General features: G+C 41.3%; 1 protein-coding gene and 1 long non-coding RNA gene across 3 annotated transcripts in view; both read right to left on the bottom strand.

Annotated features, from left to right (window-relative positions):
* Positions 1 to 15,315, bottom strand: part of LOC123990782 (protein stum homolog) — a 31,845-nt gene extending 16,530 nt beyond the window's left edge. Inside the window, exon 1 of one of the 2 annotated variants that reach the window (XM_046291644.1) lies at positions 14,985 to 15,315. In XM_046291644.1, the coding sequence (XP_046147600.1) occupies positions 14,985 to 15,153 (169 nt within the window). In that variant the 5' untranslated portion in view covers positions 15,154 to 15,315. The remainder of the gene's footprint in view (positions 1 to 14,984) is intronic. The other variant, XM_046291643.1, reaches the window with a different exon arrangement.
* LOC123990783 lies at positions 8,069 to 14,951 on the bottom strand. The gene is made up of 2 exons (XR_006830715.1): positions 11,738 to 14,951; positions 8,069 to 9,326 (listed from the first exon to the last, which is right to left on the bottom strand). It is a non-coding gene; the product is annotated as an uncharacterized LOC123990783 (long non-coding RNA).
* Positions 15,316 to 16,650: the final 1,335 nt, after the last annotated feature.

Raw genomic sequence — 16,650 nt, 5'->3', positions numbered from 1 at the left:
TTTTGATTTTTTGTTCACCTTTTACACCTGTTGTTTTGGGTCATCCCTGGCTAGTGTGTCATAATCCTTCTTTTGATTGGTCTAGTAATTCTATCCTTTCCTGGAACGTTTCTTGTCATGTGAAGTGTTTAATGTCTGCTATTCCTCCTGTTTGTTCTGCTCCCTTTTCACAGGAGGAACCGGGTGATTTGACAGGAGTGCCGGAGGAATATCATGGTCTGCGCACGGTCTTCAGTCGGTCCAGAACCAACTCCCTTCCTCCTCACCGGTCGTATGATTGTTGTTCTGATCTCCTCAAGAAGCGTTTTGCATCCGCTCCTATCCTTGTTGCACCTGACGTCACTAAACAGTTTATTGTCGAGGTTGACGCGTCGGGGGTGGGCGTGGGAGCCATTCTGTCCCAGCGCTCCGATACTGACGATGGGGTCCACCCTTGCACGTATTTTTCTCATCGCCTGTCACCGTCGGAACGTAACTATGATGTGGCTAACCGTGAACTGCTCGCCATCCGTTTAGCCCTAGGCAAATGGCGACAGTGGTTGGAGGGGGCGACGGTTCCTTTTGTCGTTTGGACTGACCAAAGGAACCTTGAGTACATCCGTTCTGCCAAACGACTGAATGCGCGTCATGCTCGTTGGGCGTTGTTTTTCGCTCGTTTCGAGTTCGTTATTTCTTATTGCCCGGGTACTAAGAACACCAAGCCTCATGCTTTATCCCGTCTCTTTAGTTCTTCTGTGGCTTCTACTGTTCCCGAGGGATCCTTCCTGTTGGGCGTGTTGTCGGGTTGACTGTCTGGGAATTGAGAGACAGGTTAAGCAAGCACTCACGCACACTGCGTCGCCGCGCGCTTGTCCTAGTAACCTTCTTTTCGTTCCTGTTTCTACTGCCTGGCTGTTCTTCAGTGGGCTCACTCTGCCAAGTTAGCTGGCCATCCCGGCGTTCGAGGTACTCTTGCTTCTATTCGCCAGCGCTTTTGGTGGCCTACTCAGGAGCGTGACACGCGCCGTTTCGTGGCTGCTTGTTCGGACTGCGCGCAGAATAAATCTGGTAATTTTTTTTCTGCTTCTGCTCCTGGTCTTGCTGGGTCCCAGTCTGTTCCCTGCCACCGCATCTCTCCTGTTCTTGTTCCTGCACTTGCTGTGTCTCAGTCTGTCCCTAGTTGTTACTCTCCTGGCCTGTTTGGTCCTGTTTGCTCTAAAGCTTTCAGTTCTCTACCCGTGTCTCATTTTTTTTTTAGAGTAGTACCCTAGTTTCCCCTTTTTATCGTTTTCCGTGGTCCTGAGGAGAGGAGTTGGGTTCTTTCTCGGGACATGCTGGACTGTTTGTGATCTATGATTTCCTCCGTTGCCGCCAGTGTTCCTCCTCGAGAGCGCCAGGAGGCGCTCGGTGAGTGGGGGGGTACTGTCATGTTTTGTCTTATATTGTCTTGTCATTATGCTTTCCCTTCTGTTCGTTTCCCCCTGCTGGTCTTATTAGGTTCGTTCCCTTTTTCTATCCCTCTCTCTCCCCCTCCCTCTCTCTCCTCTCTCTATCGTTCCGTTCCTGCTCCCAGCTGTTCCTATTCCCCTAATCAATCTTCTATTCTTTTCACACCTGTTCCGTATCTTGCCCTCTGATTAGAGTCCCTATTTCTCCCCTTGTTTTCCGTTTCTGTCCTGTCGGATCCTTGTATATTGTTCACCGTGCTGTGTCTTTGTATCGCCCTGTCGTGTCGTGTTTCCCTCAGATGCTGCGTGGTGAGCAGGTGTCTGAGTCTGCTACGGTCAAGTGCCTTCCCGAGGCAACCTACAGTTTATGATCGAGTCTCCAGTCTGTTCTCGTCATTACGAGTGGAATTGTTTTTTATGCTTTATTTACCGCTCCGAATTGTCTAGGAGTATTGCATATTTCCTTTACTGGATTAAAGACTCTGTTTTCGCCAAGTCGCTTTTGGGTCCTCATTCACCTGCATAACAAGAACAGTAACTTTAGTTCAGGTTCATGTTTGGTCTACTGATACTACATACTCATCTACTGCTCATATACATATATAATACTGGATTAAATAATGATGTAGTAATAACTGCTTACTGTACCTCTCTCCACTGATCTCCACCGTGACCTGCTCAAAGGTTTCCAGGACTCTGCACATCTCCTCCACCACCTCCCATTCCTCTTGGGCATCAACAGGTGCATTGACAATGGCCAGGGTAGAGATGATGGCATCCTTTGACTCAAGAAACCGCTTCAACATAAAACATGTTGAATTCCACTTTGTAGTGCAGTCTTGTTTAGGCCTCAGCTCAGCCATCCCCATCTGGCGTTGTGTAGACTTTAGTTTTTCAGCACCTAATGTTCTTCTGTGGAAATATTACACAGCTGCTTTCACTTTGTCCACAGTGGGCTTCATCACCTTCAGAGCATCTCTTATAATCAGGTTGATTGTCTGGGCAAGACATGGGTGATGGGTCCATTTGAACATTTTCATGGCTTTGGTTATGTTAGCTGCATTGTCCCTAACACAACAGACCACTTTTCCATCTACTTGCCATTCTCTGGCCACTCTCAACAGTTCCTCTGCCAAGTTCTCTGAGGTGTGTCTGTCGCTGAACTCAAAGCAGTCCAGAAGACAGCTGGACATTGAAAGATCTTCAATGAAGTGACATGTAACTGACATGTAAGAAGTGATTACCTTTGATGTCCAGCAGTCAGTGGTAAGGCAAACTGCAGTAGCTTTTTGACCTATATTATTATTTTTTATTTTTTCCTTCTTTGAATTAGTTAATTATATTCATTTAAATCTTTTGATCATTCATATCTCAATTTTTTTTAAATATTTCTAAATAGATTCGGCTCTTCTGATATGCGAGCCAGCTCCCAACGTTCATCTACAAGAGTCGGCTCTAGAGATCTGTTGAAATCTGTTGGAAAACGGAAGCCAAGCTATCTAGCTTGCTACCTAACAAAGTTGTCCAGTGAGTGAGTAACTTATTAAGCTTCCCAATCAACTTTAACATTTTATTAGCTAAATGATGCCTAGTTAGCAATATCATGTTTTATGGGATAGGGTGAAAAACATTTTGTTGATACCAGTTTCAATCTGTCAGTGCCACTGAAATCAAAACAAATGTTATTTATCACACGGGCCAAATACAACAGGTGAAAACATTAACGTGAAATGCTTACTTACAAGCCCTTAACCAACAGTGCAGTTTTAAGAAAATAAAAGTTAAGGAAATAATTATTAAATAAATGTAAGTAAAAAAAGTAACACAATAAAATAACAAAAACAAGGCTATATACAGGGGGTACTGGTACCGAGTCAATGTGCGGGGGTACAGGTTAGTCGAGGTAATTGAGGTAGGTATGGGTAAAGTGACTATGCATAGATAATAAACAGCGAGTAGCAGCAGTGTAAAAAATAAATAAAGGGGGTCAATGCAAATAGCCCGGGCAGCCATTTGATTAATTATTCAGCAGTCTTATGGCTTGTGGGTAGAAGCTGTTAAGGAACCTTTTGGACCTAGACTTGGTGCTCTGGTACCGCTTGCCGTGCGGTAGCAGAGAGAACAGTCTGTGACTATGGTGGCTGGAGTCTTTGAAAATTTCTAGGTCCTTCCTCTGACACCACCTGGTAAAGAGGTCCTGGATGGGAGGAAGCTTGGCCCCGGTGATGTAATGGGCCGTACGCACTACCCTCTGTAGCGCCTTACAGTCAGATGCCGAGCACTTACCATACCAGGTGGTGATGCAACCCGTCATTATGCTCTTGATGGTGCAGCTGTATAACTTTTTGAGGATCTGGGGACCAATACCAAATATTTTCGGTCTCCTGAGGGGGAATAGGTATTATTGTGCCCTCTTCCAGACTGTACTGGTGTGTTTGGACCATGATAGTTTGTTGGTAATGTGGACACCAAGGAACTTGAAGCTCCTTTGCCCACGATCAGCTCCTTTGTCTTGCTTATGCTGAGGGAGAGGTTGCTGTACTGGCAGTCTCTGACCTCCACCCTATAGGCTGTCTCATCGTTGTCGGTGATCAGCACTGTTGTGTCGTCAGCAAACTTAATGATAGTGTTGGAGTCGTGCTTGGCCACGCAGTTGTGGGTGAACAGGGAGTACAGGAGGGGACTAAGCACGCACCCCTCAGGGGCCCCTGTGTTGAGGATCAGCATAGCAGATGTGTTGTTGCCTACTCTTATCACCTGGGGGTTCAGGATCCAGTTGCAGAGGGTGGTGTATAGTCCCTGGGTCCTTAGCTTAGTGATGAGCTTTAGGGGCACTATGTTGTTGAAAGCTGAGCTGTAGTCAATGAACAGAATTCTCAGATAGGTGTTCCTTTTGTGCAGGTGGGAAATGGCAGTGTGGAGTGCAATTGAGATTCCGTCATCTGTGGATCTGTTGGGGCGGTATTAGAATGGGTCTAGGGTTTCTGGGATAATGGTGTTGATGTGAGCTATGACCAGGGTCATGGCTACAGACGTGAGTACTACGGGGCAGTAGTCATTTAGGCAGGTTACCTTGGTGTTCTTGGACACAGGGACTATGGTGGTCTGCTTGAAATATGTAGGTATTACAGACTTAGTCAGGGAGAGGTTGAAAATGTCAGTGAAGACACTTGCCAGCTGGTCCGCTCATGTTCTGAGTGCACGTCCATGCTGTGAGTACACTTACTAGCTACCTATCATATTTTTGCACAATTTGCACAATTTTTGGCTAATTAATGATTTCCCTTAAATCTTATTTTCCTAGGTGAATACATTGCTGTCTTTATACCAATACACATGTCGATATGCTACTGTCACGGTTCAGTAGCATGTTAGCTAGCAGAGCAGCTAAGGTAGCAATAAAATGAGCTGATTTAAAAAAAACTTCCCTTCTGCAGTACCCTTTCCCTACCTATGTATTCTCAAATGTAGCCCATACATTCATTCTTTAACAATTAGATCTTTAATTTCTTCAAACTAATAGCAGCTAGCTCATCTTGATCATGTTGTTCCTTCTCTCATTCTAGAAGCAATCAGTTACAAGGCAAAAATAAAGATTGAGTCCTTCAATCAAACTGAGGACTGAGAAATGTGTCTGGCAGACTGAAAACTGTGAACAGTAAGTAAGAAAAATTATGAATTATGAATTTTATAGTCTTTCATGTTAAATAGGTTGTCCTGTCATAATTAGGTAGCTAGCTAATGTAGCTAGCTCAATACGTCATTTAGAAATGTGGGTGAAACTATTCCTTAAAATGTCCCCCTTAGTGGTTAAGCCTAGCATTTAAGAGCGTTGGGCCAGTAACCGAAAGGTTGCTGGTTCAAATCCCTGCAGCAGTAAGGTGGAAGAATCTGCTGTTCTGCCCCTTGAGCAAAGCAACCCCCAACAACAACAACTTCTCCCCGGGTGCCAAAGACGTGGAAGTCGATTAAGGCAGCCCCCCCCCCCCCCCCCCCCCCCATCTCTCTTATTCAGAGGGGCAGAGGGGTTGGGTTTAACCACAGGAGGTTGGTGGGACCTTAATTGGAGAGGACGGGTTCATGGTGATGGCTGGAGTGGAAGAATATGAAAGACTTACACACAGTGAGTATTCTGTAAATGCCACCTTTTTTATACACAAGGGAAGTTCCACGGGACACACGTGGATAGGACTGTGGACACACCAAGCAACACATAAAGCTTTAGCCGAGTCTTGCCAGGTACATGTTGAAAGCATTGTCGTCTATTTTGAAAACTGATTGTTAAAAGGAATTTTTAATTGATTGAATACTTTGTGCTCGAGAGGACAGCCCAGATGACTGAGTTGTTGAAGAACAACCTTTAGCTTACAAACAAAGTTGCAGATTACATGAAGTAGACTGCGATCCAGTGGGCTCAGAGGACAAGACAGAATGGGGCCAAGACAGTCTAAATAGTTTGAGAGGATTTGCGTCTGCTGGATACACCAGGCATGGTGGGTTTAATTGTTTACAAAAGCATTAGACTTGAATATGATTCTGTTTGCTGTGATTTACTAGCCTGGCTGAGGCAACCTACGGGTCTCAGCGCAGGGAGAGGAAGCGGTTTTTTTAATGCGCTCATAAATTGTGCGACAGGGTTGATTGGTTCTCTCAAATGTTTTTTTTTTTCCTTGGGTTGAGACCTCCCATTGTTTGGATTTGAATATCCAACCATTGTAATACAAGGGGGCGGCATTCAGGTTTGCGTGTGGCTGTACGTGTGGGTGTTTGAGTGAGAAAGACACAGAGGAGAGCCAACCAGTAAAAGCACAGCCCCCTTCATTATTGTCGCATTGAGCCGAAAATATCAAAGAGCCATTCCAAACTTTGAAAGTTAGGTGTTAGCCAGACTAATGATGAACTGCAATGAAAAAGTAATTGCTTCGATGCTTCGCGGAAACTCACTGAGAACTGGATCGCTGTCTTCAAGGACAAAAAAATATTGCAGGCCCAAGATCTTCTCTTTGAAGTGCAGGTATAGTTAGAAATGACCCTCCTGGTGGTGCCTCAGATACTCATTCATTTTTTGCCTGAAACAATCAAGTTATTCACTAACCATTCTTCTCTCCATATACACAAGGTGACATCGCTTTAAGACTTGATGGAAGGAGCAAGTGCTGTAAGTCTGGCAGAAAGACCCACCTTCGAAGAGACCAGAACGTTTTTCATTGACTTGCTGCCTGTACGTTTAAATAGTGGATAGGCATAGGGAGATAGATGGTGAAATTAGATGATAGCATTTGTAAACCTTGAATGAAAGGAACAGCATTCCAAAATTGGTTAAATGCACACTCCAAGACATTATGTAATTGAACCTATGAGCCTAAGCCCCCAATGAATGGAAGATGTAGGCATCAAACAGGGATTGGGTGTTTATATTGATGTTGAAGTGTAAATGGTTATATAGTATACAAAAATAAATGGTGTGAGATGGCATTATCAGTGTGTCTCCAAGCTTTGCACAAGTTCTCATATTCTAAAATCAAATGATTTCTATCGAACAGGATGGGACCAACATGGTTGATTAACTGCACCAGGCGGAGGTGACCAGATCCTACCCATTTGTGTTAGCTCTTGGGGACAATTGTCTCTGCTCACACGTGTTTACAGTCATTAGTGGACAGGCATTGGAGCATGGTACATTGCTTGGGGCACTGGTTGTGTGTTTCAAGTCCTATTATGTGTTGGATATCAACTTTTATACAGACCACAGTATATCAGGAACAGAATCCCCCGCAGTTAGACTGTTGAGAGCAGGGGTGGAAGTACGGTCCGGCGTCCAGTAAAATAAATATTGGGGGTATACTGTACCGGTAAAACATGAGCCTATCACAATGAATACAACATGCCCAAAAAACTTAAGTCTATTAGGCCATTATTTATTATTAATGCATGTCAGCCACATGAAACATTAGTGAATTGACTAGAAACCAGGTGGTATACACTTCAAATTGAGTTGTGGTTTGAGGAGTACACATACATTTTGTCAAGGCAGAGATGAGTGGCCGAGATCGAGGCGCACGTGGATAACAGTGGATGCATCAATTCAGGCTACATGTGTAGGCCTAATAACAATAACAGAACTACAACATTACACTACAAGTAAGTGTTTTGTAACAGATGTCAATTTCCATTCATCAAATTGCGGGTGCACAGTTCACTATTGAGGTTTGGATGCTGAAATTATTTTGTGAGTGAACGAATGTGCTCGAGTAGCCTGCAGGAGCGCCTTTGTTAAGTGATTGTTTGACAGTCAGATGAAAATGTCATGACTGGTTGTGTTAATGCCACTTTAAAAGGTAGAGGCGGCGTCTCCATAAGGCTATGTGAAGCTAAGGTTTCCCTAAAGTAAATTGAATTACAAAATTATATAGCCTAATTAGCTTACTCCTGTCTATACAGAAATAAATACAATCATTCAAAATAGGCTACAAAGCCAGAAAGCATGATTTGGCCACAGAGCATCATTAGCCTCTTTAAAAAAAGATGTGGATTGTTTTAAATCCCATAGCCTACAGTCAGATGGCCAGTGGCGGTTCTAGCTTGTATGGCTCCCTGTGCGACCCCCCCCCCCACCCCCACCAAAATAAAAAGCACCATTCTGCACTAACTGTAATTTTTATTCAGACATTTGGAACACAAATAAATCATCATAACAAAGACGAATAGATACAAAATGTAGTATATAAATAAAAATAAAAGTTAGAATCAAATTATTACACTATTTCCCTATTGCTAACAAAAAACACAAATAAAACTAAATTGCACGAATCCTATATCACACAAATACACAACTAGAATAACACACTTATAAAGAAGAGAACCTGTGTATTGCACTTCAAACAAGAAACACAAACTAAATTGCACAACTGCCATCTAAACCCTGACCTTTCTTGCCTTCCTTGATGCAAAGTCATCAATTACATCATCATAAGAAATCTGCCCAGCGATTGCATGGTTAATACTAATGACAGCAAGGCCACTAAGGCATTCCTGTGACATGGTGGACCTCAGGTAGAATTTGATGAGCTTTGAAAAGCTCCTCTCTGCTTCAGCTACGGTCACTGGAAGAGTAAGACAAATTCTGAGAGCAATCCACAAATGTGGATACATTTCTAAGAGCTCCCTTTCGTGTATAAATATCAGCAGCTCAAGCAGGGTTATGGTCTTCGATGGCAAGTAGTGGTACAACGGTCACAAAACTCATAGTTCGGATCGGATCACGGTTTTGAGTCACGGATCGGATCATTTTTCCAGATCAGAAAAAGAGGGAGACAAATAACTTTGCTTTCCATTTATTGCTTAAATAACACTTAAAAACAAGGAACTTTTCAATGTTTAAATAACATCTTAAAATATTCAATACTCAATTGTTAAATTAAAGCCAATGTAAACTGAGATTTTTGGATATAAATATGAACTTTATCGAACAAAACATACATGTAGTGTGTAACAAAGTCCTATGAGTGTCATCTGATGAAGATCATCAAAGGTTAGTTATTAACTTGATCTTTATTTCTGTTTTTTTGACTGCTCTCTTTGGCTAGATAAATGGCGGTGTTTTTCTGTGACTAGGTCCTGACCTAACATAATAGTTTGGTGTGCTTTCGTCGTAAAGCCTTTTTGAAATCGGACACTGTGGCTGGATTTACAACAAGTTTATCTTTAAAATGGTGTAAAATATTTGTATGTTTGAGTAATTTTAATTATGGGAAGTTTTAGGTGGTACCTCACTTGGTCCTCTGCAAACTAGTAATGTCCGAATTCTGTCAGTCAGAACTGAAGGCCTGTCAGCAGGGTCTGTAGACAGTGAATCATCCTCAGCAGCATAATTTGGTGGGGATGCTGCTACAGGCATTTCTAATGGAGAGCACATGGGTATTAGTTTACACACTTTATTCACATTATTTATAGTGGTGGAACATCCCACATACAGTGGGGCAAAAAGTATTTAGTCAGCCACCAATTGTGCAAGTTCTCCCACTTAAAAAGATGAGAGAGGCCTGTAATTTTCATCATAGGTACACTTCAACTATGACAGACAAAATGAGAGAAAAAGAATCCAGAAAATCACATTGTAGGATTTTTAATTAATTTCTTTTCAAATTATGGTGGAAAATAAGTATTTGGTCACCTACAAACAAGCAAGATTTCTGGCTCTCACAGACCTGTAACTTCTTCTTTAAGAGGCTCCTCTGTCCTCCACTCGTTACCTGTATTAATGGCATCTGTTTGAACATGTTATCAGTATAAAAGACACCTGTCCACAACCTCAAACAGTCACACTCCAAACTCCACTATGGCCAAGACCAAAGAGCTGTCAAAGGACACCAGAAACAAAATTGTAGACCTGCACCAGGCCGGGAAGATTGAATCTGCAATAGGTAAGCAGCTTGGTTTGAAGAAATCAACTGTGGGAGCAATTATTAGGAAATGGAAGACATACAAGACCACTGATAATCTCCCTCGATCTGGGGCTCCATGCAAGATCTCACCCTGTGGGGTCAAAATGTTCACAAGAACGGTGAGCAAAAATCCCAGAACCAAAAGGGGGGACCTAGTGAATGACCTGCAGAGAGCTGGGACCAAAGTAACAAAGCCTACCATCAGTAACACACTACACCGCCAGGGACTCAAATCCTGCAGTGCCAGACGTGTCCCCCTGCTTAAGCCAGTACATGTCCAGGCCCGTCTGAAGTTTGCTAGAGAGCATTTGGATGATCCAGAAGAAGATTGGGAGAATGTCATATGGTCAGATGAAACCAAAATATTGGTTTCATCTGACCATAACTTTTTGGTAAAAACTAAACTCGTCGTGTTCGGAGGACAAAGAATGCTGAGTTGCATCCAAAGAACACCATACCTACTGTGAAGCATGGGGGTGGAAACATCATGCTTTGGGGCTGTTTTTCTGCAAAGGGACCAGGACGACTGATCTGTGTAAAGGAAAGAATGAATGGGGCCATGTATAGTGAGATTTTGAGTGAAAACCTCCTTCCATCCACAAGGGCATTGAAGATGAAACGTGGCTGGGTCTTTCAGCATGACAATGATCCCAAACACACCGCCCGGGCAATAAAGGAATGGCTTCGTAAGAAGCATTTCAAGGTCTTGGAGTGGCCTAGCCAGTCTCCAGATCTCAACCCCATAGAAAATCTTTGGAAGGAGTTGAAAGTCCGTGTTGCCCAGCAACAGCCCCAAAACATCACTGCTCTAGAGGAGATCTGCATGGAGGAATGGGCCAAAATACCAGCAACAGTGTGTGAAAACCTTGTGAAGACTGACAGAAAACATTTGACCTCTGTCTTGCGAACAAAGGGTATATAAAAAATAAAATCAAATGTATTTGTCACATACACATGGTTAGCAGATGTTAATGCGAGTGTACCTAAATGCAAAGTATTGAGATAAACTTTTGTTATTGACCAAATACTTATTTTCCACCATAATTTTCAAATAAATTCATTAAAAAATCCTACAATGTGATTTTCTGGATTTTTTTTCTTCTCATTTTGTATCTCATAGTTGAAGTGTACCTATGATAAATAACATGTCATGTTTTGTCATATATTGTCTTGTCATTATGCTTTCCCTTCTGTTCGTTTCCCCCTGCTGGTCTTATTAGGTTCGTTCCCTCTTTCTATCCCTCTCTCTCCCCCTCCCTCTCTCACTCTCTCGCTCTCTCTTCTCTCTATCGTTCCGTTCCTGCTCCCAGCTGTTCCTATTCCCCTAATCAATCATTTAGTCTTCCCACACCTGTTCCCGATCCTTTCCCCTGATTAGAGTCCCTATTTCTTCCTTTGTTTTCCGTTCCTGTCCTGTCGGATCCTTGTATGTATTGGTCACCGTGCTGTGTTTGTGTATCGCCCAGTCGTGTCGTGTTTCCCTCAGATGCTGCGTGGTGAGCAGGTGTCTGAGTCTGCTAGGTTCAAGTGCCTTCCCGAGGCTACCTGCTGTTCAAGATCGAGTCTCCAGTCGGTTCTCGTCATTACGAGTGGAAGTTGTGTTTTTTGATTGTATTTTACTTTACTGGATTAAAGACTCTGTTTTCGCCAAGTCGCTTTTGGGTCCTCATTCACCTGCATAACATAACAGGCCTCTCATCTTTTTAAGTGGGAGAACTTGCACAATTGGTGGCTGACTAAATACTTTTTTGCCCCACTGTACATAATAAAAGTGTCATTGTTACCTACAACATGGAAACGTACAACTTTGCAAAAGGGAGAAAAAAATATATAGGGATACACACATGCGCATGCGCACAAACACACCTGAAGAATCCTGCTGGGGAGAAGTGGAAGTGAATGGGTCTTCATCCTCATCCTCAGGCTCAGACAACATTTGTGAAGACACCTGTGTGGCTGAGGAGGTGGATGGTTCCTCATCCTGAGGCTCCGAGATCATTTCTGAAGAGGCCTGTGTGGCTGAGGAGGTAGATGGCTTCTCATCGTGGCCAGTGCCAGAGGGTGCTCCAAAATATTTCAGAAGTGCCCCTGAATTTGCATTGGAATACAGTATATTAGTGACACCCTAAATCCATTTGTTGCACAATTAAATATACATGTCATTATGCACAATTTATCAGACTTTCAGAATAGGAACCAAATGAACCATACAACATCCTTGGCCAATTCTAGGCATAAGACACCCCAAAAGACGCAATATATCACAAAAGATACAAGATATCGGCATAATATATACGTCTTAAGATGGCCTACAGCATTGGAAATTCCCCTTACTGAGCTCAGGACCTAGTCAACACAATACAATGTGCATATTCACCTTTATGATGTCACCTCAATGAAAGTGAACCAAATCAATGGTGTGCTAGATAGGTTGCAATCGTTTTGCTGCAGGTTACACACATTATCATGATGAAACTGTGTGAAATTACATCCAATGTTATGTAAGCTAGTTGGACAGAAAATGGAATGTTGTCGCCCTATGTGTAATAGCATAGCAAGTAATATAGACTAACAAACATAAGTATTGTACTAGCCTACTTCTTTACATGCATAATATTATACTCATAAAGAGATGACATAGCTGCATACCTTTTAATCTGTTGAGCCTTTCTCCTCTTCTTTCCTCTTTTTCCTAAACTGGGCACCTGATGGCTTAGACCTCTTCTTATCCATTTGTGTTGATTTGGCACTCGAGCATCACTACATTACCCATCCCCCAACACTGTCAACCAAGAGTCAAAACTAAACCAGTTCACCTTGGTGTGCAGACTGGTTTTATATGATTTCTAACGATTTCCGACAAACCAGAAAAAAATAACAATATGTCTGTGAAACTATATATTCACAGTATTATGAATGAATTGTGGTTTATTTGGTAGCATTTCGTAGTGTGACTAACTCAATGAATGGATGAGCCACGAGTGTCTCTCTGATTCAGAGTGGTTGGGTTAAATGCGGAATGCATTCAGTTGTGCAACTGACTAGGCATGCCCTTTGTTTTAATATCTTTAAACATGTGTATGATTAACATATATAATGACATTTTTTGTTCAAGCTGGGCTGAAGCACATTCCTCTACCCTTTGATCCTATCACAAATATTTATTTTAAATAGAAATGCTACATTTTGGAAAATGTGAACAGTGCTTTATAAGTAATGACAGTCATTAGTCAAAGTCCTTAGTAGAGTGACCTTCAAACGTAATATTTTACACTTGTTAACTGTGTAAAAATGTTTTGACTCTACCCAAATATAGATCATTATGTGTGCTGTCACCTAAGATACTGTAGCTGAAGTGTGTCAGTGAATGTGAATATCTATGGATTTGCTCTGGCACATTCTGATAGACAGATCTGTGTTGATACCACTTAGGACAGTGTAACACACACAAATGCTTTGTTTTTATCAGATTGCAATCTGAGTGTGCACATCAAGTTCAGCTGTTTGGACTGTTTTGTTAATGAAATAATATACATACGTTTTAAGATTTCATAAGATATGATTGATTGTTATCTTATGAAATAACACATACTTAGACAATAGGGCTTTGTTTCAATGTGCTATTTAAAATATATATATATATTATTGTACATTGTGGACAATTGTCTGATGTGAGTATTTTCTGAAATGCAGGCAAAACAAATTAATTCAACACTGTACCCTGATTGTGTGTAGGAAAGGGAGGGGCTGGGATGGTAGGGAAAAAAAATGTTTCAGCAAAATTAATTGCTTTCAGTGTCCTGATTTAGTTTGTTTTATGTTTTCTGATTGTTTCAGTGCATGCATTCAACAAGCGTTGGACAAAGGGCTTCCACAGGGCTGCCATCTCCAAAGTTCACTAAAAAGGCAATAGTTCTGAACTGGGTTTGTTTTTGTTTTTAATTCATAACACTGTTCATTATCTTTTAAACTTCCAATGGTTGAAATCTATTGCTCAGTTATCACTTGGCTCATGTAAATATTTATGTAGTTGCACCTTTAAACATCCTAAGGTCAACACCCCCAAAGTTTTCCCATTTCTCTCATGTAAGCTACATAAAAACATTAACTAAATAATTTATTTGAGAAATATCCAGTCTTTGCTCTTTTCTTCATTACCATGCTGCTGATTATTGTACAAATGTTCAGTATATTTACCACATTTTATATTTACGTTTTTTTTCTCTTGAGAACTAAGTTATGTGATTTGGTTAATGTAGATAAAACATTTCAATGTTGTTAACACACAGTAACCAAAACCGGATCTAATTTGCATATTCATACGGAGTTTGCTGCAAATTTGCAAAATGTTCTCCACAAGTTTCCCAGAATGGTTTGCCAGTAGTTCGCAAGTTACAACAGATTGCCACAAAGCTAATTTAAAATGTGAAAATATGAGTATGCAGCAAATGTGACAAATTGGCCAAAGGTTTGCCACAACTGTTGCCATAAGCCTGCCTTTTGGGGGTTTGTATCACTAATGTGCATTTTGCTTTGTTTAAAGCTATAACCTCTCTTGCATCACTGGCAAAGGAGGGAACATCTCACCAGAGGACTGGTTCGCACCATGCTGTCCAAACTCCCGAGGTTGTAAACTTTACCAAAAGAGACACTTCTATCAGTTTTACTGTCTCGTTTTCTAAAAATGTTTAGGCAACTCCTGGCGCAAACATTACAACAACCCCACATGCATCAGGGGCGTAATCATTAAGCCGATTCTGTTGCTACAAAACGTTTTGCAACAGAAATCGTTAACCCCACACGGAAAACGCAAACGAGAGTTTCTATTGGACAAATTCTGGTAAATCCCTCCCCGTTTCGTTCCATTTGCTCTGTTTGCATCCATTTGGTTCTTAAACGGTAAACGATTTCCGTGATGAATACACCCCAGGCGAGCGTAATGGTAAAATACAGTGATAATAAAAACGAAGTTCTGATGACAACAAAACGTTTGCAAAAATTATGCAAGTATCACATTCTAAACAGTGCCATATATGCCCACTGTACGTTTTCGACAGTGTTACTACAACACATGATGTGATTAAAAAGTAGCAACATCAAAGTGTAAACTCACCTAAACCAGGTACAAATGTGTTGAGAAATAGGCATAATACAGCTACTGGGAATGGCATGTATGGAATAGCTGCACGCAAAGGTCCTTTCTTCTCTCTTACTTGGACCACAACTCCACTGGTCGAAGAAGTAACTCCCTTCTCATTCATTTCGGTGTCTTTTTGGTCCATGTTGAGGGTAAACAGGCAAAGTGTGAAATATGTATTACTGTTGATTCTCTATCTGTCAAAGACTCCCTTCCGCAACACAGGATTAGCACACCTCTCCAAAAATGACAAACTGCATGAAGTGGACTGTGTGCACGTAAGCGGCGCGCAAGCACTTATGATGGGTAGTTCGCAAACGAAAGGCTCTTTTTAAACGGCTCTTTTTGTTGGGAAACGAATCGCATCTGTGAAAGAGCCGTTCCTGCCTTTTGAGCGCGAGACATTACATGTATATATTATAAAAAACATTATCTGAAGATGGTAAATCCTCACTGCGGGAGCAAAAGGTAGTGTTTTTGCAAGCGATTTCATTTCGTCATGTACATTTTTTACAATTTTAACCCACATTTCACAATCTGACATCGGTATGCAACTTTTTAGCGTTTACATTAGACTGTTTATATTTTTCATTTTTTTTGCACTGTGCTTGCTGAACAAAGAGGCGTTCATAAAGTAAACGGAGCCAAAAGATCCGACTCACTAAAAAAACTGGGAATGCCCATCACTAACAAGCGCTGAGCATCTGCTCCCTTGCACAGTTTAACTATTTCTTATTTATTTATTTTTATTCAACCTTTATTTAACTCGGCAAGCCAGTTAAGAACAAATTATCCTTTACAATGACGGCCTACCAAAAGGCAAAATGCCTCCTGCGTGGATTTGGGCTGGGATTAAAATAGTTATATAAATATAGGACAAAACACACATCCCGACAAGAGAGACAACACAACACAACACTACATAAAGAGAGACCGAAAACAACTGGGCTGGTCTCATAGACTAAACGTAACATAGTAAACAACATACATGACACTCAAATTAGCATGATATGTTACATTTGGTATTGTTACATAAGACAGAAGGTTACTTAAAATGTCCACACCAGTAGAAATCCACTTGTTTGAGCTGGAAGACTATGGCCAGAGCTTACCCATGATGTTGCACAATGATTTAAGTTGATAAGTCATTATTTTAATCAACGTATGATATTGGGCTTGAAGTGACAAATCCGAACTGCCGACTTTATGCAAATCCGTGTGAATGCAGTCTTTTCCTATAATATGACATACAAATTCTTCAGCATACGTTTCATTTCAGGACTAGGTTTGTTCACGGGCATTGTTTATTAATCAGAAACAGCTGAAAAGCTATTCCACTTTTTTTTACCAGAATATTTTCATAATTCATTGGAGAATTTGTCCATTTTCACTTGTTTTTTGCTAGTGTGTATTCGAAATATATACTGTATATCTGACCATTTTATAAATGGTATAAAGATGAATATTTTTTACCACTGAAGTTTTGCTTCACAACACGCTCCACTGCTTTGATTGGTGTAGCGTCAGCTAAAAATTGCAAGTGTCTATCCAGATAATGAAAAGGCACCCGCAAAAGAAAATTCAAGGAATTTATAGTTACATGTAGGGATGCAAAGGGTCGAAACTTTCCGGTAAATTTCTG

Source organism: Oncorhynchus gorbuscha, linkage group LG12, assembly GCF_021184085.1.
Source record: "Oncorhynchus gorbuscha isolate QuinsamMale2020 ecotype Even-year linkage group LG12, OgorEven_v1.0, whole genome shotgun sequence".
Lineage (NCBI taxonomy): Eukaryota > Metazoa > Chordata > Actinopteri > Salmoniformes > Salmonidae > Oncorhynchus > Oncorhynchus gorbuscha.
Note: the sequence above shows the minus strand (reverse complement) of the source record. Positions and strands in the feature narration are given on the sequence as shown.